The following is a 24,177-nucleotide window of genomic DNA, read 5'->3' as shown; positions in this document are numbered from 1 at the left end:
CGGCCGCTTATGGAGGCCCGTTACTTGGAGACGGAGTGGCAGGAATGCCCCGCAAACAAGAGACAAGAGGCGGAATATTCCAGGAATGTACCGTAGTAGTTGAGGGGCATTGTAATAAATTCCGTCAGGAAGTAGTTGAGCCCTATAAATAGGGAACACTTGTAACCGTGCGGATGGTTGGTGAATGAATCAATGAAACCTTAGCTTTCCGTGCCAACTCACTACACGCCCTCCTGTCGTGCCTATCCCGAGCCTCCGCCCAAGGGCGATGTCCGACGGGCGGAGGCCTCAGTCTCCCCCACGTTGTCTGAAACCGCCAGTTTCAACATTGGCGCCCACCGTGGTTTGGCCGAGACAAACCAACGATGGCAGGGAAAAGAAAAACCACCCTCAGAGCAGCAACGACCACGGGTCAGAGAGGAAGGCCTAGGCGCACCACTCGTAGCACCTACGCAACCTTGCCAGCAGACGATGGCACCAGAGCAGATGCCTAGGGTCAACAACCAGAACCCCAACATCAAGAGATCCAAGAGCCAGAGGCCCAACCAAACTCAGGTACAACACTCGAGCAAGAACTGCAATAGCTGCAAGCACAGTTGCAATGAGCGCAACAAGAAAGGGACAGAATGGCAGCAGCATTCGCAGCGAATCAGCAAGCTACTCAAGCGTCAGCACAAGCAGCAGAAATAAGGCAGCAGTTGGCAGTCCTACATGCTGAGATGCTAAGTATACAGCATGCAGTACCAGCGTCAACCTCCGCGATCCCAGCCTCCGCAGCAACACCAACCACAAACATGCCTCCGCCAGTGATCAGCCCAACCACGATGCCACCTCAGGCGATGCGGAGGCCTATCGACCCCAAGTCCCCACTCTCGGAAGGCATACAACAATTGCCATGGCCAACGGCGTACAAGCCAATCACACTACCAAAGTTCAACGGAAAGACAGACCCCCATCAGTTCATTATGAGTTACGCGGCAGCAGTAGCCTCCGCCGGTGGAGACGACGCTGTCTTGGCAAAGTCATTTGTCATTGCGGCCGAAGGCGACGCGCTGGCTTTGTATTCTATGCTCAAACCAAGCACAGTCTATTCTTGGGAGAACCTCCGGGACAAGATATTGGCAAACTTCAAGGGGCTAACAGCACAGTCGCTGACTTCCACAGATTTGTTCCAGTGCAAGCAAATGCAGGGAGAGACACTACACGACTACTTCCAGAAATTCATGCAACTAAAGGCAAAGGCACCAGATGTCCCAGACGAGATCGCCATTGAAGCAGCGATCAAAGGCCTCCAAATTGGGCCGTTCGCAGCACACCTAGCAAGAAAGAAACCAACTTCCATACAGCAGTTGTATGACGAGTTCGAGAAGTACTGCAGATCAGACAATGACCTCCGCAAAAGGCTAGAGGAGCAAGGTCAAAACAGACAACAAAACAGCACCAAAAATCCCCAGAAAACCTATACGAACCAGAATGTATCAAATCAGAAGCCAGACCAGGGGCAAGTGCTCAGCATCGAGGGTCAACCTCACCCCGAGCAAGGGCAACAGGCAGCGCCAACACATCCGGAGACCCAGACAAGGAACCAAGGTCGGCAAGGTTACCAAGGCAAAAACTGGAACAGAAACCAAAGCTAGAAACAACGCAGGCCATATTGCGTTTTTCACGGCGAAAACGCAGGGCACAGCACCAAAGATTGTCTGGAGACAAAAGAAACACAGGAAAGGATGAAGAACAAGCAGACTGCCCAACCTCCGACACAGTAGAGCGCAAGAGAGGTCAACACCACCTACACAACTGGCCACCAGTAGTACTGCCCAATGTACCCAGCGCTAAACGCAACCCAAATACATCCCTCCACACTGGCCTATGCCTATTACCCAAACTTCCTACCAGCATGGCGGTCATCGCCTTCGCAGCAGCCTCTGGCGGGCAACTACAGGTCGGAGGCAAGCCTGACCTACATAAACCCAAAATCTCCCCATATAACCTACCTCGAAACAAACCCACCGGAACAAAACCGAATAAGGTTCGAGCCTCCGCCGCCACAGCACCACATGCAGTAACTGCCTCCGCCACCACCTCACAACAAACCCCCAACACCAAAAAACGAGCCAAACCGAGAAAACCAAGCCAACCCTCATGGAGCACTACCAACAATAGGCATGATATTGCCAATCGCCGGAGGATCATCAATGGAGTTTCAAACGAAAAAGCAGAAAAAGGACCACCTCCGCCTGGTAAACAATGTAGCAGTCCAAGGCCCAGCGAAACACACAGATTGGTCCAGAGTCCTAATCACCTTCACAGAAGAAGATCTCCAGCTAGAGAGCTACCCTCACGCAGACGCAATGGTGATCAAGACCAACATAGCAGCATGGGAGATAAGCAGAATACTGATTGACACCGGCAGTTCAACAGATATCATCTTCGCAAATACCTTCGACCAAATGAAGCTCAGCAGAAATCAACTACAGCCCTCTGAATCCCCTTTAATAGGATTCAGAGGCAAGCAGATACAAGCATTAGGAAAAATCTCACTCCTAGTGTCGTTCGGAACCCAAGCGAATGCCAGAACCGAGTACATAACCTTCGACATCATCGATCTGTATTACCCATACAATGCCATCTTGGGTAGAGGATTCACAACCAAATTCAATGCAGCCCTGCATATGGCCTACCTGTGCATGAAAATACTAGCACTCCATGGTATTATCACAGTCTGAGGCAGCCAGAAAGAAGCAAGAAACATAGAGAAAGCTATCTATAGAGCCCAAAGAAACATCAATGCAGTCGAGTCGGTAGACAAAGAACTAGAGCCTCTGGATATGCCCAGAGGAGAAACAGATATGGCAGGTCAAGAAGAGACAAAGCTAATCCCTCTAGAAAAGAAGTTACCAGATAGAAAAGTAACAATCAGCTCACAATTGAGCAAGGCAGAAGAGGAAGAGCTCATGGAAACTCTAGTAAAAAACAAGGACATCTTCGCCTGGTCAGCCTCTGACCTCCAGGGAGTCAGCAGGGACATCATACAGCATGAGCTGGATATCAATGAAAACATGAGATCAAGAAAGCAGAAACAGAGAAAAATGTCGGAAGACAGAATCTTGGCAGCAAAGGCGGAGGTGCAAAGATTGCTAGATGCAAAAGTGATCAGGGAAGTCAAGTATTCAGAATGGATTGCAAACGTAGTACTGGTACCAAAGAAAAATGGCAAAATGAGAATATGCATAGATTTCACAGATCTGAATAAAGCTTACAAAAAAGACCATTTCCCATTGCCAAGAATAGATGCCTCCGTCGACAAGGCAGCCAGATGCCAGAGGTTCTCTCTCCTCGACTGTTTCTCTAGGTATCACCAAATCTGGATGAAAAAAGAAGACGAAGACAAGACAAGTTTCACCACTCCATTCTGGACATATTGCTACACCAGAATGCCAGAGGGCCTCAAAAATGCCGGAGCAACCTTTGCTAGAATGACAAAGGAAGTTTTGGGCTCACAACTAGATAGAAACATCATAGCCTATGTCGACGACATAGTGGTCATGAGCAAGAACAAGAATGATCATGTCTCCGACTTACAGGAGACCTTCGCCAACCTCAAGACAGCTGGCCTCCGCCTCAACCCAGAGAAATATATATTTGGAGTCACAAAAGGGAAGATGCTTGGTTATATCATAAGCATCGAAGGAATCAAAGCGAACCCGAACAAAACCAGAGCAATAATGACAATGGCAGAGCCCAAGAACAAGAAAGAAGTGCAAAAGCTGACGGGGAGAATAGCAGCGCTCAATAGATTCATCTCAAAATCAGCAGAACGCAACCTACCCTTCTTCCAAGCCCTGAGGGGCAGAGGCAACTTCGAATGGGGGTCCAAGCAGTCGGAGGCATTTCATAACTTGAAAGAGTATCTAGCAAACTCACTGATGGTCTCCGTCCCAGAATCGGACAGCCACCTATTGTTGTATGTGGTGGCCTCCGACCATGCAGTCAGCGCAGTCTTAGTCCACGAGCTGGAAAAAGAATCAGGCAAAACTCAAAAACTAGTTTATTTCATCTCAGAAGCACTGTCCAGAGCCAAGCTAAACTACACAGAGGTAGAAAAAGTTGCCTACGCAGTGCTGATGGCATCAAGAAAACTAAAGCATTATTTCCAAGCCCACGAAATCTCAGTTCCAACATCGCTGCCACTACAAGACTTGCTCAGAAACAAAGAAGCCTCCGGCAGAATAGGCAAATGGGCTACAGAGCTATCATAGTTTGGTATCTCGTATGTCCCCAGAACAGCAATCAAATCACAAGCATTAGCTGATTTTGTAGCAGATTGGACACCTCCGACAGAGCCCAAGGTACAACCAACAACTCAAGGCTAGATAGCATTCACGGATGGAGCCTAGGGCCAAGCCGGAGCAGGAGCCTCCACCATCCTAACGGCACCCTCCGGCGTCAGACTGAAATACGCAGCAAGGCTAGAGTTCAAATCAACAAACAACATAGCAAAATATGAAGGCCTGATCTTAGTGCTGAGCAAAGCAAAGGCCCTAGGGACAAAAACATTGACAGTCCAAACAGATTCTCAAGTGGTCACTGGCCAAGTAGAGAAAGAATACATAGCAAGAGAGCCAGAACTCATCAAATACCTATCCATTGTCAGAAATTTGGAGCGGAGATTCGAGGGTTTCACCCTAAAGCACATCCCAAGATCAGAAAATGCAGAGGCAGATGAATTGGCAAAGGCTACGGCAAACAACCTGCCACTGCCACCAAACACCTTTTACCAGATCTTGAAGTCTCCGGCAACTGCGGAGACATCTAAGGCACTAAAGCCCATACTACACCTGCAAAATGAAGATTGGAGAAAGGCGATAACAGAATTCCTAGAAGGCAAAACCACCGAAGAAGATGAAGCAAAAGTAGCAAGAATACAGGCCAGGGCAAGAAATTACACAATCATAGATGGTGTACTGTACAACAAAGGAGTAGTCCAGCCTCTCCTCAAATGCATATCGTAGAGCGAAGGCATAGAGTTGCTTCAAGAAATACACTCAGGAATTTGCGGGTCGCACATTGGCTCTAGAGCTTTATCAGCAAAGGTAATAAGGCAAGGCTTTTATTGGCCAACACACATACAAGACGCAGAGCAGATAGTCAGAACATGCAAAGCATGCCAAACATTCTCTCCAAGACAGTCAAAACCATCGTTGGAGACCCAGCTTATACCTCCGACATGGCCGCTGCAAAGATGGGGTATGGACCTGGTCGGCCCATTACCGCCGTCCCAAGGAGGAAATAGATTCACAGTAGTAGCAGTGGAATATTTCATAAGATGGATAGAGGCAAAGCCGCTAGCGAAGATAACCTCAGAAACTATCAGAAAATTCTTTTGGCAGAACATCATTTGCAGATTTGGTGTACCAAGGATTTTGACAGTAGACAATGGAAAACAATTCAATTCAGAGAACTTCAAAGAATTCTGCAAAAGCATAGGGACAAAACTAGCCTTCGCCTCGGTATACCACCCAGAGTCCAATGGCGCTGTGGAAAGAGCAAACAGAATAGTGTTTTTAGCAATATCAAAAACATTGTTGGGCCTACGCAAAGGAAAATGGATAGATGAATTACCTAGAGTTATTTGGTCACACAATACATCCGTCTCAAGAACAACAGGATTCACACCATTCAAACTGCTTTATGGAGAAGAGGGCATGATGCCAAAAGAAATAAAGCACGAAAGCCTCCGCACAACGAGTCAGCTGATGTTGCAAGATGAAGAATATGCAAAAGAAACAATAGAAGCAATAAGACTGGAAGCAGTCGAAAACATTGCAAAATATCAGTCCCAAACCAAAAACTAGAGAGACTCCAGGTGGTAGGGAAATACATAAAACACGGAGACCTCGTACTCAGAAGAAAACCCAACGCACAACTTGTCGGCAAGTTGCAACCGAAATGGGAAGGCCCATACACAGCAACGGCAGCAGGCCGACCTGGTTCTTTCCACTTGACCGACAGCGAAGGTGTCACGACAACCCACACATGGAATATTGACAGCCTTCGCAGATACTACATCTAGGCAATGTACCAAAGGGCAACCTCCGCAAAATATAAGCGGAGGCCCCTCCATGCATTTACCTTAGTTTTTTTACTTCAATCAAAACAAAATGTAAAAGAGCCTGCACTCTTTTCTTCATAGGGGAACTCCAAGCGGAGGTGAGGTTTTTAACAAGGCAGGCTCAATGTAAAAATCCTCTACAAGTATAAAGAGGTAATTCCCCAAAAGAACGCCCCAAAAAAACACAAAACCGAAAGCGGCCAGCTCTGGCGCCGCAATATTCGATAAACAAAAACTATAGGTCCTTTCAAAGCGCTAGCCACAGGCAAGGGCAATTTGAAACGACCTCTATGGCCAAACAGGCCTTCAACCTTGACAAAGACCTGACCAAAGTCAGGAATCAAGGCAAAATTTTCTTTTGGCCAAAAAGGCCTCCGACCCTTGACAAAGACCTAACCAAAGTCAGGCATCAAGGCAAAAATGTTTGGCCAAAAAGGCCTCCGACCCTTGACAAAGACCTGACCAAAGTCAGGCATCAAGGCAAAAATTTTTGGCCAAAAAGGCCTCCGACCCTTGACAAAGACCTGACCAAAGTCAGGCATCAAGGCAAAAAATTTTGGCCAAAAAGACCTCCGACCCTTGACAAAGACCTGACCAAAGTTAGGCATCAAGGCAAAAAATTTTGGCCGAACAGGCCTCCGACCCTCGAAGAAGACCTAAACAAGTTCAGGCGCTAAGGAAAAAACAACCTCGGCTAAATAGGCCTCCGACCTTAACAAAAAAATATATATATAAAAAAAAACACACCCCTAGCATCAGGGGTAAAAAATTTGTGGCACTAGACCAGGAAGGTCTCCAGCTAGAAAGCTACCCAAGGTCTCCGACATCAAAAATAGGAAAAACAGAAAGTGCTTGACAAAACACTGCCACCACTGCGGCGCCAGGCCTCTGTACTTCAAAAGATCTCAAGGGGAACGAATGATTCAAGCAAGATACAGGCTATTAAAGCCAAGATACGATCCAACCAACAACGTACAAAAATGTTAACACCCGAAAGCCACCACCCCGCTATAAAACGGATTCCCCCCATGCCCTTAAAAACTCAGTCAGCATAGGGCGCAAGGGCGCAAGGGGGGAGCAAGGCATAGCACAGGCAAAAGCCATAGCGGCAGCCATGGAGGCAGGGGTCTCCTTAGATATCCAACTCGGCCGTAGATATTATACGAAAACTTGTAAAATCGGAGGCAACAGTAGACAGTCGGAGGCAGTGGGAAAAGAGATAGGACCTATGGCACGGTGATGAACAGCAGAGGCCTACGGAAGCAGGGGGATATCGCATGAAATCTCGTAACATCCCCCTAGTGCCGGAGACCTAACCTGCCATCTCCAAAGATCAACCATGTCCCATGGGTGTGCAGCGTCGGAGACCCATACCTCCAGACCGCTAAAACACCCAGCTAAAGAAATATCTAAAGTCTCCGCCGTCTGCACAAGCTGCGCCAAACCTCCAGTCGGATCAAACAATGATTCGGCAAGCCTCGCCAGGCGGATTTCAAGTACGCCTCCGCCGGTTGAAAAACTGCAGAGACTTCTACCCCGGCCATCAAGCGAGCACAGAGAATGAGAAAAAACGGGGCGAAGGTCCTGGCCACCACCTCTGTATCGCGCGCGTTCGCCCAAGCAAAGGACAACAGTGTGCGAGCTCGGGACTAGACGAGATATGTAAACTACCACGATGGGCTCAAGCCACCGCACAAACAATCAAGAAAGTGAACCTGTCTTGTATTCCATAAAGCATCGAGAAACATTCTTATAGGACACCAACTTGAAATAAAATCTTAACTATTGTGGCAGAGGTTCGCGCCAAGCGAGCGCGTGAGTAAACCCAGCGCGCTTGTCGTCTATGTCAAACCTAACTGACTCGAACACGTCGCGCGCAATGCTGCGGGGAAAGGCCAAACGCCAATACTCCCAAAGCTCTCCGCTCACGTAAATACCGTCGTTGTAGAGAGTCAAAGGCGCAACATCTTGCGCAGGCTCCCGATTCAGAACCTGCACAAGGTTAAAATTTTCCACAAAACCATTCAGAACAAAATAAACTTTATTCACAAAAGTCCAGCTGGACTACAAAATACACGCTAAAACAACTAAGTGCTACAAAGAGCCTAGACCTCCACGCATCGGCTGCAGCAGAAGTCCCTGGAGCGGAGCCCGCATCAACTATGGGCGGGCACGGCGCCTGCGGCCTCCGACCACCACCACCACCGCCAATCGTAGATCCCCCCAGAGCGCCACCAGCGGCGGAGGCACCGACCGTAGTCGCCAAGCGCGGAACTGACGGAGGCCTACCCGCAAGACTCTTCTGCGCATCCTACAGCATAGGCTAGAGTGTCAGGGGCAAAAGCAATGAAAGCCTTCACAGCATCGCCAAAAACAAAAAGAAAAAGGGGCGGCTACAAAGACTACAAATACCTTCGCCCTCTTGTCCTCCGCTAGTTTCCGGGCAGCAGATCTCCCAAATGGAGCCCAAAAGTGCCCAATGAAATTTCTCAAGGTTTTTCGCAAACCAAGAGAGGTCTCACCGAGCTCCTCCGGACCAGGTAGCGCCCCCTCTGGAATACTTTCGGTATGCATACACCCGCCGCGTGCCAAAAGTTTGGGATAATTTGCCACTCCCGCTAGCGCCCCGTAGTCCGTGCAACCATTGATCAGACCGGGGAGCTTCGTAAGGTGACGCTTTAGCCAGGAGGCGAGGGCGTACACGCTATCTTCCTCCGGAGGAGCGGAGGTTTCGCCTCCGAGCTCAGCGACGGTGGCCCGGTAGTGGCCAACGGTTGTAGCAAGGACTCCTTTGACCGAGTCCAAATGCCTCGTCGTCAAAGATAGCTGCTCCCTCACCGCTGCTGCGGATTCCTTCTCAGAGGCAAGCTCTCACCGGAGACCCTCGGTCAGCTCGTTCACCTTATGGGCCTGCTCGACGGACAAAACCTCCACTTCCCGGGCCTTGGCAAGATCGGCCCTCAAGCCATCCTTTTCTCGCTCCTTCTCCGTCAGAGACAGGCGGAGAGCTATAAGAGAGTCCGACAGACCCCCTTTTTCACCTTCCAGGCGCTCGATTTCCGCCTTGAGCGCTTCGATCGTGACGTCTCGGTCGGAGACCTCACGGGTATAGCGCTCTTCCATAACAACACCCATGTGATACCCCTGCGACCAGAGGGGAAAAACCAAAGCGATCAGCAACGGAATCAAGAACAAGTCTAGAAGTGAGCATACACAAAAAAATAAAAGAAGGAAAGGGGCAAAACCGCCGGAGACGCACCAGGCTTTGGTGTTCCAGGTGAACGAGGAGAAGCTGGAAGAAATCCATGTCCCTCAGACGCTGTTTGAAGCGATCTGTTCAAAGAAAAACAAACAAACACGAAACGATAAGGTGAGAAAAGCAAATCTCACGTTAAACGCACCAACAGCCAAAGACCACCTCCGACGTCTCCAAGAACGGCAAGATAACACTCCTCCCAACCTAAGATAGAAGTGTCGGAGGAGCCTACGTAAAAACAAAAACAACAACAACAGCTCAGGTCAGAGGGCAAATCAGAACAGGCCAAATGATGATCAAAATAAAAACATTTTATACTCACTCGGACTCGGCGCTATCAGCCCCGGCTGCCCCGGACCGAACCTAGCGCCCGCAATGGCTGCTCGCTCCTCCGGGGTGAGGAGTCCAGCCATGACATCACCTGCAAAGCAACAGATACACAGTATTAGCACTTAGCGCAATACGCAAAGGAATGAACCGGGCGAAGACAATAAACACAAAGATGTGCACCAAACAGACTTACTAATAAAAAGCCTAGGCTAGGCAGCTTGCCGCGCCCTCTGAGCAGAAGTCTCCGCCATATCGTGTGGCGGAGGCCCAAAGGGCCGGACTTCCTCAGCCAGCGGCCCGGCGGGTGGAGGACTCGAAGAAGGCCGAGCCACCGGGGCCTCCTCAGCAAGCACGGCCTCCAGCAGCTCGATGTCGGCCGTAGGCACGGGCAAAGGCATGACAATGGCAGGGGATGAAGGAGCATGCCGCGGGATGGCCTCCGTGTCCTCTTCAGAGCTTGAGCACAGCCCGCCAAGAATGTCAGGCATAGGCTCGACGGCGCTATCTTCTGGCTGTTCGCCGACGCTCGTAGCACCATGCGAGGAGCGCGCCAGGGCAGCGCTGGTTTCCGGATGCCCGGCACCGCTCACAACTCCGCTCATTGGGCACACCAGAGCTATGGGAGAGCTGTGATGCCCTCTGCTCGCAACCCGCGCGTCTGCTGATGGGACAGAGGAGCTCTCAATGTCTTCACTGCCGGCGGAGGCCACGCCCACACTACCGGCAGAAGACATGGCCGGCGCAATCAATGGAGCACTGCTCTTCTTTTTTGCGGGTGCCCGAGCAACAACGGCGCCCTTCCTCTTCTTAGACTCGGCCTCCGCCGTAACGTTCTTCATGAAGGCCTTCTTCTTCTTTTTCTCAATCGAGGCCAGAACCTCAGCGGGAACCTTGCGCTCCCGGTAGACGATCTTGACCTCCTCAAAAACTCAATTGAGCCACGGCATGGTGCCTACCACGGCCATCCGAGATGTGTACTCACGCTCGGAAATCTTGGCAACCAACCCTATGGCGGCTTCCTCAACCTCGGAGACAAAACTGTCCTCCATCACCCCCTCCCCCAAAGACTGACTAAAACGGGGAAACGGAATCCCGGCCTTCGGCCCAAAGACAAGAACCTTTACCTGTTCCAGCCGAAAGGCTGGGTTGTTTTTGCCCAGGGGCCAGTAGTTGGAGGCCATAATCTCCTCCACTAGGTCGCGGCCACCGAAGTAGCGGCACGCTGCCGCAAAAGCCTGATCACAAGACTCCCTCGTCGGAGACACCTCCTCCGGTGGATCCACACGCGTGAGCGGCGCCATCTCCTACATCCTCGAAGTTAATGGATACTCTGAGAACTCCGCGCCATCCTCGGCGGTGCTATGGACCCCGTAGGTCTTCACGTAGAACCATTGCTCAAGCCAGCCGTGGTCCCACTTGCCCTTCTGGCAGAAAGAGATCTCCAGGCGATCCGCGCCCTGGTTCCTCTTAGACATAAAGGTGCAACTACCATACTGGTAGATCACCTCCACCTCCTTGCCCTCTCGCACCTCATTTTTCTTCTTCGGCTGCTTCTGCAGCTCGTAGTACACGTAGAAGGTATCCACATCCAGCTCGGCACCGTAAGAAACGCACGCCCAGCAAAATTTGCTAAGCGTGAGGAAGGCAGTAGGGGTCAGATGATGGAGCTGGACATTGAAGGTCTCCAACACCTGGCGAAGGAAGGGGATGTAAGGAAGGCGGAGGCCGTAGGTGAAGAAGTCCCAAAAGACCACCGCGTATCCCTCCTCCGGCTCCGGAATAGTCTGACTCGGCGGAGGGATTTTTACCCTGGAAGAAGGAAAACATGACTCCTTCAACATCTCCGCGATTGCCTCCTCAGTAATAGAGGAGGGGCTGAAGTCCCAAGACTTTATCGCCATATCTCTAGAGTCTGCGGCGATCAGGTCTTCGATAGACGCAGAGACACTCCCCAAATCCTCCTCCGCTAGTTTTTCAAACTCCAACACGGAGGCAGAGGCAAGCATGCACTCCTCAAAGCACGCACCCCAGCCGATGGCCCTAACACCGAGAAGGTGGCGGTAGGGTCCGGAAAAGGTGGGCCGGCGAGTTTGGGCGGAGGCGGAAAGGAAAGCCACCGCGACAGCAACCTAAGCGCGAGACGCAAGCAGAAAGACGGAACGCGCGAGGGTAGCGAAAGGCGAAAGCGAAGAGAGCAGAGAGCGATTTCTTGAATGCAATGAAAGCGAATGAGCAATGCGGGGGGGGACCTCGCCACCAACAGCACCCTTATATAGGCAGCGGGCAGGCGGTCCGGCTCCCACCACACAACGGTCACCTCCGGAAAATTCGCCCGCCGCACAACGGTCACCTCCGAAAAAGTCGTAGGGTATGCAACTGAAACTGACACGGCAGAAACGGCCACGCCGTAGGGCAACGGCTAGATTTGCTGCCCAACGGCTACTCTCAACGAGACCAACGGCCACGCCAGAGCGGGCCAGGGGGGAAGTTGCCGGGCCTCGCTCGAAGACACCGATGAATATGGCCTCCGCCCCCGTGGACACCTTTGGCCAAGGCGTTTTGAGCTCATGGCACGCTCCGGCGAACCATGGTCTCAAAAGGGGGGAACTGTTGTAACACGGCTTCGGCGAGTGACGAAGGCCTCCAACAGCAAGGTGTCGCCAAGGCGTCTTCGACCGTCTTAGGGCAGAGACCTGGCGCTGATTAAAGGAACTTTCCTGGCTATGCTCGTAGGGCACTACATGAGGCTCGGCGGGCCTGTCGCGAATTCCGCCCAGGCCGGGCGCTCAGACCTCCAACCTATAGTCAGGCGGACCCCGCCCCGCTTCGGCTCGCCTCTGGCGATGAGGGCGGAGGCCGTCTTACCTCTGAACTAATTAAACAAGCAATCTTGCCTGAGTGTGTGCAGGTACTCAAGCGCAGGCGCCCGTGGTCCGCACGAGCGCGCCAGCATGACCCCCGTGCGGTCGGGCGGAGACATACGGACGATGTCTCCGACCAGACCGGCGGAGACCCGCCGAGGTGACGGCACGCCCCCGATGACGTAGGCCAGCGTCGGGGACCACGGCCCCCGCGCGGCCGGGCAGAGACATACGGACGATGTCTCCGACCGGACCGGCGAAGACCCGCCAATGCGACGGCGCGCTCCCGAAGACGGAGGCCAGCATCGGGAACCCGGGCCTTTGGGCTGAAGACCGAGGTACGGTGGGCCGGCCGCTTATGGAGGCCCGTTACTTGGAGACGGAGTGGCAGGAATGCCCCGCAAACAAGAGACAAGAGGCGGAATATTCCAGGAATGTACCGTAGTAGTTGAGGGGCATTGTAATAAATTCTGTCAGGAAGTAGTTGAGCCCTATAAATAGGGAACACTTGTAACCATGCGGATGGTTGGTGAATGAATCAATGAAACCTTAGCTTTCCGTGCCAACTCACTACACACCCTCCTGTCGTGCCTATCCCGAGCCTCCGCCCAAGGGCGACGTCCGACGGGCGGAGGCCTCAGTCTCCCCCACATTGTCTGAAATCTCCAGTTTCAACAGAGACATTTTAGAACATGAGGACGGAAATAAAATATTTGGAGTGCAATGAAAAGATTTTGGAAAGCTCTAAATGAGAAGATTAAGCTGGGGAACAAGGTGGAGACAAGCTGGAAAAGATAAAAAACTTAATAATTGTGTTTCCAAAACTTTACTCACTCACAACACAAATTCAAGCAGCAAGCAAACATCACATCGAGTCAAATTAATCCAGAAAAGTTTGAAGATTCACAATTTTCCCTGTAACTAAATTTACGCTAGCTCAAACTAAACTTTGTAAAATTTATCCAAATATTAAAACCATTCATTTTATTTAGTATTTTCTATTCACAAATTTTGGGGTGTGACACATACATCGATATAGTTAACACACTTTTATCAGGAAAATAAAATACTTGTGGTGCTCTAAACATGGGATTTCAATTACTAGTTACATTGTGACATTGCTTTTATTTGTTTTCAGTGAACTCTTCTGAAATGAGGTCGATTTCTGATAGAATTCCTGGAAGCCCACTTCGAGTACCTGCAAGTCCATCTAGATTTTCATTGTCTTCTTCGCTACCAAGTAGAAACGAGCCTTTAAACCTCAGCCTTGAACATGTCGTTAAACTGACACATAACTTCGCGCCGAACTTGCGATGGGCATGTCATAGCTATTAAAAGGGCAAAGAAGGTAACTTATTTTTGTCCAGGCAACTATTCTAGCAACTTTCCTAGCTACAATGGTCTAGCTTTAGCCCGCATGGTGCCAGTTTGGGTGAGCTACCTATGAATGTTCTATTTGTGTTGAGACTTATTTGGACAATTGGACCGTGACCTTATCTTGTACTCTTTCCTTTCTATATACATACAATTACTCATCTGCATTTGCGCACATTTGTATGCATTGTATTTTGGGGAATCAAGATTGAGGTAGAGTGTCAAATCCAGGTTTAGGTATGTTGTAGACCCGTTACTTGATCCATATTTATAGACCGATAGATGGGTGCTGGATGATGAACTATGAACTCATTCCATTCTTTACTCAGTCAGTCAATGATAATTTTATGTGATGGTTTTTATTTTTCGATATGCTTCTTCATAAACGTCCCTTTGCATTAGCAGTTTTCTTGTAGACCATACTTTGTAGTATGAACTATAATTCTAATATGGTTTCATTTGGCAGGAAAATTTTGTCTCTTTACGTGCTGAATTCAGCAACGAAGTCGCATTACTAAAAAGTATTCAACATAAGAACTTGGTCCAATTGCTTGGTTATATTGACAAAGCCAATGAACAGATTCTCATAACAGAGTATGTATCAAATGGCACTCTTAGGGAGCATTTGGATGGTAAGGTGCATAAACCAGATTGCTAGTTTTTTCTATTCCTTCCAAAATGATTGGTCTAATATTTTGAAATCTTCTTTCAGGTCAACATGGCCTAGTTTTGGGATTTAATCAGCGGCTTGAAATTGCTATAGATGTTGCCCATGGATTGACTTACCTGCATCTCTATGCAGGTACACTTCACGTACTTAGTTAAGCATAAGGCAATGTAGTCTTTTCAATCCAAATCATGCACTTGTGCTGCTCAAAACTGCAGTAAGGAAATGAACCAGTATGCTTAGGGCACTTTTTTGAAGATGAAAAGAATTCCTTTTGCAACTAAGGCTTGTTAGGATGGGGCGATAGAGGTCCAGTTCCTTATGGTTCAGTCCAAAATGGAACTAAATCTGAAATCTGTAGAGCAAACCACCCAATCCAAGTAGGCCATAAGAACTTGGACCAGATCTCTATTTAACCAAACATTTTTTTTTTGTCATGATGCAGTTCCACATGTGAAATAACCCCATGGATATGTAACAGTGTAACTCTCTTCAGTGAAAAATAAGTTTCTGTAACACATTTATGTTCTTCAGGTTTTTAGTGATGAAGTGGTATGCACCCAGATAACAAGAAAAGTTTATTTTGTCATTCCTACAAAAAAAAAAAAACATGCATGCATTTTTTTCTCAAATCATAGTTTGATGCTATTGCTCTTTTGCCTTTAGAGAAGCCCATAATACACTGGGATGTGAAGTCATCAAACATTCTACTGACAGAAGGCTTCATGGCCAAAGTGGCTGACTTTGGATTTGCAAGAACTGGTCCTACTGAGCCAGGCCAGTCACAGCTTCAGACTGATGTGAGAGGAAGAGCAGGCTATGTAGATCCAGAGTATCTGAGGACAAACCATCTTACGATCAAGAGCGATGTGTTCTCTTATGGTATTTTGCTCCTAGAAATCCTTTCAGGCCGTCGTCCTATTGAGGCAAGGACGGGTCCAACTGTAACACCCTAAAATTTACTTATCTTGAAATAGAGCTAAAATGGTTTAATTTTGTATTTTTATGCTCATGAAAACATGGGGAAATAATAAATTTTCATTAGATTAAAATTTATCTTAAGGTAGAAATGTGTTTGTTGTATTCATGCCGGTCACACCTTGTGTTTCTATGTGCAGAATGTGTTTTTTTTAAATACGTTTACGAGACGAATATCTATCTCTAGGAATTTTCTAGCTTCTTTCTGGAATGTAATTCCTACCTTCTTCACCTTAATCTTTATGTTCCGAGTTTCCAATAATCTTTTCGTGAGCTCCAAATACTTTATTTGGGTTCATCATGTTCCAAAGTATTTCTGGGAATTTTTCCCAAATTTTCGGAGGTCTCGTAGTATTTTTCGTGGCTTAAATATCAATTCTGGACTTTTCTAGAATTATTTTATTCGTAAAATTTATTAATTCCGAAAATAAATAATATTTCTCATTTTCCAACCAACTCTCAAAGCCCATGTGCAATAATCCTAATAAATCTCAAAGGCTCGTGCATTTATTTACTAATGGGCTTTAATGATTATTTAGGTCCATTAGTAAATATAGAGGGTGCAACATTAATTTATACCATATTACTAGTTGATGTAGATGTGGAGAGTTTTTCTCCCTATAAATATGTACCAACCCCTTGGGCAAAGCACATCAAAACTACCGTAAGGGGAGCCCCTAGTTTGGGAAATTTCACGTGTAGTAAATTAGATTTTTCTCCTCTCGTCGTCGCCGTCGCTGTCACCGCCGCGCTGCCCGACGCCGTAGACCCGCCGTCGACCGCAAGAAGGCCCTAGTTGAGTTCGCCGTCTTCTCCTCTTGTTCCCTGTGCTCTCGGCTTGTCAAACCGTGGCTTCTAGGGCCCAAACCGAGCGCTTCGGGGAGCTTCTCGCCGCCGGTAATGGAGCTCCACCGCGCCGGTTTTCTTCTTCGGCCGGTGACTCTCCCCCCTCCTTTCTAATCTGTGCCGTCCAGATTCAATCCAATGGTCCAAGATCGCCCGTACCCCTTCGCCGGATTTATTTGCAAAAGAGACCCTGCAGTTTCGCGTAATATAACCCGCAGCCCATGGCGCACTTCCAGAATACGTTTTTCTATTCCGAAAGCGTAGTTTCTTTCTAGTAGATTCAAAATACGTTTTCATCTATTTACAGTTTTGCCACTAGTTTTCTTTAGGCCATAACTTCTCCGTTTTAACTCTGTTTTGATCCATTCAAGTTGTGTTAGATTCGTAATTGAGTAATCTACATGTTCATCTTACTGTTAAATATATTTTTAACTTTTAAAATTTGAGATTAGATTTAATCTATTATTTTATTAAAGGAAATCTTGTTTAATTCATAACTTTTTCGTTATAGCTCCGATTAGAGTGTTTTTTGTGTCTGTGTGTTCGTAGTAACATGTAGAACATCTTTAAAACTTTTTTACCTATTGTTTATTATGTTTGGTGTATTGTTCTAATTTAGATCTATTTTTTGCTTCGTGTATGATTGCATGGATGCTTGTGTGGTGCTTTATGATCATGTCCAGATGGTGAGCTTTGCGTTGGTGATATAAAAGAAGTTGGTGATAAAAAAAAGTCCTTTGGAGGTTATAATTCAATAGAAGAAGGATCTAAGTTTAAAGCAAGTATTGCATGGGATCATCCTTGTTTCCTATCAACTTTAATACATTTAATGCATATTGCATGTGTCACCTTGATTGGGATTTCCTAGAATTGAATTTATACCTTGTCTCCTATGGGATATGCATTGGGTAGTATGATGCTAGTGCTCAATTAAAGACCATGATCTTGTAACTTGACTAATGGTATATGCAATAAACACTAAAAGATGCTTTTTAGCAACATAGAACTAGGGGGCTAGAGCATTGGGCTATTTTTATGGTGCTTTAGATTCCTCTCCCTAAGGACTTATCTGTAAGTGATCATCTAGGACTTACAGTACAGTTGTGAGGGCTATATGGCTCTGGCTTTAGCTCAGTATAAGGATATTTTCTAGCTTGTTAGTGGTTACCTTTATTGGCGTAAGAATAGCTCTTCGAATCGGGTATAGTGCGGCCTTTGTCCCCTTGTGTATAGACTGCGCGTCATTGTGCCATCGGGAAGAGGGCACTACTTCTTTTTGCCGAGTGAATCTAATAGGCCTAACTTGTTAGACGAGCCTTTGAAAGGATTCATAGTGAACCCTGCCGACCTTCCTTGGAAGTGGGTCAAGAGATTAGCTACCTCTGGCGAAAGGGTAAATCACTACTCACAGTGAAAGTGTACAACCTCTGCAGAGTGTAAAACTAGTATATCAGCCATGCTCAAGGTCATGAGCGGCCTTGGAACCCTTACGGGATAGATGATTAACACTGATGATACTAATGATGAAGATGTTCAGTAATAATTACTGTTTATGCTATTCATTATTCATGTTTACCTGCTCATGTGTTTATATGGGCTTGTGATAAACTTGTTACTACTCCTATCCTAAAATTGTGACAATTCAAAGCTAATCGCAGTTAAACCAGTATCAGCCTTTTGAGCCTCATGAACCCCATATTATATTTGTTGAGTACGACATGTACATACGCTTACTTTATTTTTCAATTATTTGGATAAAAATCCCGGATGGGTATCAGATTGCCAGAGTTTGGAGGAATTAGGCTTGTGATCAACCAGAAAGGTTGTCCCTGTGGAATTGGAGTATTCACCCGAAGATCGGAGTTGTCATTCCGCTATTTGCTGTCTAATGTTATATCCTTTATACTAAGTATGTTATATATTGAGCATTGTCTTTCGATATTACCTTTATTTGTAGTTATATATGAGATTTGACTTCCTGAGCTCACATATGATGTGTATCTGGTTTTGTTCTTAAAACCAGGTGCTACACCAACAGAAAGGATCACAGTGACATGGGTATGTATTCTCTACCCTACTCTTGCCTACCAATTCGAGGATTGATGTTTTTTTTCCGATGTCTTTTTGTCAGACTGCCATTAGCATTGTTATAAGGTACATGATATAATGTCCCTTTAGTTCCTCTATAGTGATTTTTCCGAGGGAAGTAGACCAGTGTGCCAGTTAGAAGCCGGAGACAGATTGCAAACTAATTACTACTAATTAAGTGAAGAAGATGAGCTCTTATTTAATGTTTCTTTGGGTTAAATTTTTACCCACCTCCTTCCCATGCTTGTACTTTTTCATTCCTGTTGTTGTATACGTCCTAGACTTAAGATGTCTGAGGTTCAGTCTGTAGTTGATACAGGCCTTCAATAAGTACCAGAGAGGCAATGTTAGGGACATACTGGATCCAATGTTAACTGAAAAAGTGAACGAGGATATACTGAACAAAATCTTCGATCTGGCGTTCCAGTGTGTCGCTCCTACCCGCGAAGACAGACCATCCATGAAAAAAGTTGTGGAGAGGCTGTGGAAGATAATAATAGAGGAAGGGCAATAGGCTTGGATTACTTAATTAGATTACAGGAGGAGTTACACGTATATATAGGAGAGTAGGGAGAGCCCAAAGGGCCTGGCCAGCCTAGAGGTGGTGCATAGGACTAAGAGATTACAGCTAAGAGGTAATTAATTCTAACACCCCCCCCCCCCCCCCCCCCGCAGTCGGAACGTCATTAGAGCGAATGTTCAGACTGGAGCGGAAATCCATAAATACAGAAGAAGGAAGCCCCTTGGTGAAGACATCGGCGAACTGCGATGTGGTAGGAACATGAAGAACACAGACGGCTCCAATGGCGACCCGTTCCCGGACGAAGTGGAGGTCGATTTCTACGTGCTTGGTGCGCTGATGCTGAACAGGGTTGGTGGAGAGGTAGACGGCGCTGACGTTGTCGCAGTAGATGAGGCAGGCATAATCTAGAGGTAGGTGAAGCTCCTGTGGAAGCTGCCACAGCCAGGAGGCTTCAGCGATACCGTTGGCAACGGCACGGTACTCGGCCTCGGCGCTTGACCGAGAAACGGTGGGTTGGCGCTTAGATGACCAGGAAACAAGGCTGCCTCCGAGGAAGACAGCGTAGCCTGAGGTGGAACGGCGGGTGTCGGGGCAGCCGGCCCAGTCGGCGTCGGTGTACACGACGAGCTGAGTTGGAGCAGATCTGGGGATGACCAGACCATGATCGATAGTGCCCTGAATGTAGCGAAGAATCCGCTTGGCAGCAACAAGATGAACTTCCCGGGGATCATGCATGTGTAGGCAGACTTGTTGGACGGCGTATGCAATGTCAGGCCGGGTGAAGGTCAGGTATTGAAGAGCTCCCACAAGGCTGCGGTAGGCTGTAGGATCATCAACAGAAGGGCCGACATCAGCAGACACTTTGGCACAAGTGTCGACAGGGGTAGAGCATGGTTTACAGTCGCTCATGCCGTGTTGAGTAAGAATGTCTAGAGTGTACTGACGTTGTGAGAGAAAGAGAGTATCCATGTGTCGCTGAACTGCCACGCCGAGAAAGTGGTGCAGGGGACCGAGATCAGTCATGGCAAATTCCTTCTTCAGTGCATCAATCACACGGTGTAGGAGCTGCTCAGAGGAGGCTGTAAGGACAATATTGTCCACATATAGAAGCAAGTAGACTGTCGCGGTGCCACGGCGATATATGAAGAGAGAGGTGTCTGACTTGGCTTCAGTGAAACCCAGTGAGAGCAAAAAAGAGGCAAACCGGCTATACCATGCTCGCGGTGCCTGCTTTAAGCCGTAGAGGGATCTGTTGAGCTTGCAGACGTGTCTAGGAAGAGCAGGATCAACAAAGCCAGTGGGTTGAGAGCAATACACTGTTTCTAACAAAGTCCCGTGGAGGAAGGCATTCTTCACATCAAGTTGATGGATGGGCCAATCCCGAGAGTGAGCCAGAGTGATGGTGCGAACGGTAGCGGGCTTGACGACGGGACTGAAAGTCTCATCGTAATCAACTCCGGGGCGCTATGTGAACCCACGGAGCACCCAACGAGCCTTGTATATGTCCAAGGAGCCATCAGCATGAAACTTGTGTTTGAAGATCCATTTTTCGGTGACCACATTTGCCTTGGCAGGCCGAGGAACGAGATCCCAAGTGTGGTTGTCCAAGAGGGCAGCAATTCTTCTTCCATGGCCCGATGCCAGTGCGGATTAGCAAGAGCGTCACGACAGGACCGCAGCAGTGGGAACAGAGCCTCGGTGTGTAGAGCAAGGCGAGGCTGCCTGTATCCGGACTTCCCGCGGGTCACCATGCCATGAGAGTTGGCGATTGGCGGGATGGAGACGGCTCCTGTTGGTAGTGGAGGACCACTCTTGACATAGCTCGGTGGAGGGGGAATCATGTCGGAGCATCGAGGAGGAGCCCCAGTGGGGGACTCAGGTGGCGAGCTGGGTGTGGGGGCAAAACGGGTGTAGACGTGGACAACGGGCGGCTTGCTAAAGGAGGAAGCCAGGGGCGCCTACACAGGGGGCGCCATGGGTGCCTATAGAGGGGACGCTGGCGGAGGGGGTGCCGTGGATGCCTGTACAGCGGGCGCCTATGGAGGGGGCACCATGGGCACGGTGAAGCCGGGTGGAGGAGACCGGGACACTAGCGTGCCCGGAGTGGGCACCGAGGCGCCCATTGGTCTGGGTATGGTGAAGCATGGTGGAGGTGACCTGGATGCCGGTGTGCCCAGCCCCGGCGTTGGGGTGACGGAACACACCGGCTAGGAGGGCGGCCCATAGAGGTTTAGGAGTTGGCAAGGTGGCAGCGACTCCAGGTGTACCTATAGGGAGAAAAGGGACTGACGGAGGGTCGTCATCAGTTAGAAAATCCAGTTCGTGTGTAGGCGGTGAGGGCCGGCGAAGTGAGAAAGGGAACGTTGTTCCATCGAAAACAACGTGGCGAGAGATGATGACACAGTTTGTGGCGAGGTCGAGGCACTTGTAACCCTTGTGATCGGGAGAGTAGCCAATGAAAACGCATAAAGAAGAGCGCGGGGCAAGTTTGTGAAGAGTGGTAGCGGTTAGATTAGGGTAGCAGGTGCACCCGAAGGCTCGGAGGTCATGATAGGAAGGGTGAGTGCCATAGAGTGCGAAGAAGGGAGTGCTCATGTTCAGGGTTTTGGTGGGGAGGCGATTTATGAGGTGGGTGGTAGTAGCAAGTGCATCGGCTCAGTAGGAGGGGGGCATGGACGCTTGGAAGAGCAGGGTGCGGGTGACATTGTTGGTGGTGCTAAGCATGCGTTCGGCTTTGCCATTTTGCTGCGAGGTGTAGGGGCTTGACATGCAGAGAGAAACACCTTTGGCAAGAAAGAAAGCACGAGACGCAGAGTTGTCAAACTCACGACCGTTGTCACATTGCACGGATTTGATGGTACAACCAAACTGAGTGTGCACGGAGGCGAAGAAATTGGAGAGGACAGTAAAAGTGTCGGACTTTAATCGAAGACGAAAAGTCCAAAGAAAATGAGAGCAATCATCAATAATAACAAGATAATATTTAAATCCGGATACACTGATAATAGGTGATGTCCACAGGTCACAATGTATCAGATCGAAATTTTTAGGTGCTCTAGACAAGGAACTAGTAAAAGGCAAGCCAACATGGCACCCAAGCTGACAGGCATGGCAGATGGAGTCATCTTTAGACTTGCTGTAGATAATGGAAGATGACTGGGCGAGACTCTGAAGGGTAGCCCTACCGGGGTGGCTGAGACGACGATGCCAGGTAGTTGGAGAAGGAGTGGCCACAAGAGCACAAGGATCAGAAGGCGACGACAGGAGCTGCAAGGTGTAGAGAGGCCCTAAGCTGTTACATCGAAGGAGGGTGTTCTTGGTACGGAGATCCTTCATAGAGACACCAAGAGGGTCAAACTCCACAGAAACAAAGTTATCAGTAGTGAACTTGAGAACAGAAAGAAGATTTTTAATGATGTCAGGAGCTATAAGGACATTGTTGAGACGGAAAGGGCCAGGAAGAGTGGAGTATCCGGTGCCAACAACTAGGAGAGTGGCGCCATTTCCCACAACAATGGAGGAAGGAAAAGAGGATGATGGAGATACGGTAATCATACCAGGGTTGGAGGCAATATGAGACGAAGCACCTGAGTCGATCACCCAGTCTGAGGAGTTCGGTGGCGTGGTGAGGGTGACGGTGCTGAAGGCGTTGGCAAGGGACTGGGGATCCCACGGTGACCAAGCAGGAGGCGTCGGAGGTGGTGCTGGCATCTAGGCAGGATGAGACGCCTGGGTGGGCACCTGGTGGTATGTCCTAGGAGTCGAAGGGTAGTAGGCTGGAGGCACGCCGGCCACTAGAGCGTGCTGCTGCAGCTACTGCGACGGAGGCGGGCCGGTGCAGGGAGGTGGACCGCGAGGGCCACCGGGAGTGGACCCAGGCCACATGTGGATGGACCCGGTCCACGGGTTGAGGAGGGAGGGCCACTGGGAACCACCTGGTGAGCCACTGTTCGAGCCACCTTGGCCACGGCAACCACGACGACGCCGCCCACGACCACTACCAGACGAGGCCCCCCTGGCGTTCTGTTGAGGACATGGGTTGCAGACCTAGAGGCCGGCTGGGATGCAGGTGGCTTGCTGGATGAAGAGACGACGAGAGCCGATGGAGGTGCCGAGGGAGGTGCCATGTTGAGCTCGGCCAGGCGCAGGTCGGCGTGGACGTCCGCAAAGGAGGGGAACGGCTTCTGGCGCGTGATGAACTGCGACATGAACTGGAAGCCCTCATTGAGGCCTCGTAGTATGTTCAGCACCAGAGTACGGTCATGGACGGGCTCGCCATGATCGGCAAGGGCATCAGCCATGCCCTTCATCTTGCGACAGTAGTCGTCGATGGAGAGGGCACCCTAGGAGAGGGTGCGGAACTCAGCATCAAGGAGCATGGCGCGTGACTCGCGATTGTTTAGGAACTGCTGTTCAATGTCGAGCCACACTGCCCGAGCGGAGATGCCGTCACGCTCGTGGATGACGTCCAGAAGGTCGGTGGAGATGGTGTTGAAGATCTAGGAGACGACCACGCAGTCCATGCGGGACCACGCTGGATCGTTGAAGCGGGAGGCGTCACTGAGGACGTGGTCCTTCAACGCGAAGCGGCCGAGGATGAGGAGGACGTAGCCGTGCCACCTGGAGTAGTTGGAGGACTGGAGGTCCAGAACGATCGGAATCAAGTTCTTGATGTTCTGGACAGCGGCAGCCTGGCTGTGCAGATGAGCGATGGCCGCGGCGTCGGAGGAGATGGAGTGATCGTCGCCGTCCTGAGAGTCGTCGTCATGGAGGGAGTCCGTGCGGAGACAGTCCCGGAGGGCAGCGGCCTGCTGTTCCAGGGCGTCGGCCTGCGCGCGCTCCTTCTCGAGGGCATCAGCGGTGGCACGAACGCGATCCTGAGCGGCAGCAGCGTACTTGAGGAGGTCGGCCTCCGTCTGAAGCTGCTGGCTGCGTTCGGTGTTGGTGGAGTGCAGGGAGGCGGCCTCCTCCTCCATCTTCTGGGCGGCGGCGAGAGCTTCATCACAAAGCTTGATAACGGTAGCCGCGGCGGAGGCGCCGGAGGTCGAAGTGGCCATGGGCGCGCGGCTGGGGCGGCACCAGGCACGTCGACGGGGGCAGCTCCGGGCACGCCGGCGGCAGGGAAGGGTCGTGGGTGAAGGA

General features: G+C 49.5%; 1 protein-coding gene, 1 long non-coding RNA gene and 1 pseudogene across 2 annotated transcripts in view; 2 read left to right on the top strand and 1 right to left on the bottom strand.

The window, feature by feature from the left end:
* LOC136539054 (uncharacterized) overlaps nt 1-13,864 on the top strand; it is a 35,167-nt gene extending 21,303 nt beyond the window's left edge. Inside the window, exon 5 of the long non-coding RNA XR_010779525.1 lies at nt 13,698-13,864. This is a non-coding gene — a long non-coding RNA (uncharacterized lncRNA). The remainder of the gene's footprint in view (nt 1-13,697) is intronic.
* A 517-nt stretch (nt 13,865-14,381) lies between these two features.
* On the top strand, nt 14,382-15,556 carry LOC136461707 (calmodulin-binding receptor-like cytoplasmic kinase 3; the record flags this gene model as incomplete). The annotated part of the gene is made up of 3 exons (XM_066461014.1): nt 14,382-14,565; nt 14,646-14,735; nt 15,267-15,556. Coding segments are annotated over 3 exons (564 nt in total), but the record flags the coding sequence as incomplete, so codon positions are not given.
* A 7,273-nt stretch (nt 15,557-22,829) lies between these two features.
* LOC136461687 (uncharacterized) lies at nt 22,830-23,558 on the bottom strand (annotated as a pseudogene).
* Nucleotides 23,559-24,177: the final 619 nt, after the last annotated feature.

This window comes from Miscanthus floridulus, chromosome 1, assembly GCF_019320115.1.
Source record: "Miscanthus floridulus cultivar M001 chromosome 1, ASM1932011v1, whole genome shotgun sequence".
NCBI lineage: Eukaryota > Viridiplantae > Streptophyta > Magnoliopsida > Poales > Poaceae > Miscanthus > Miscanthus floridulus.
This window is presented reverse-complemented; position numbering and strand designations above follow the sequence as displayed.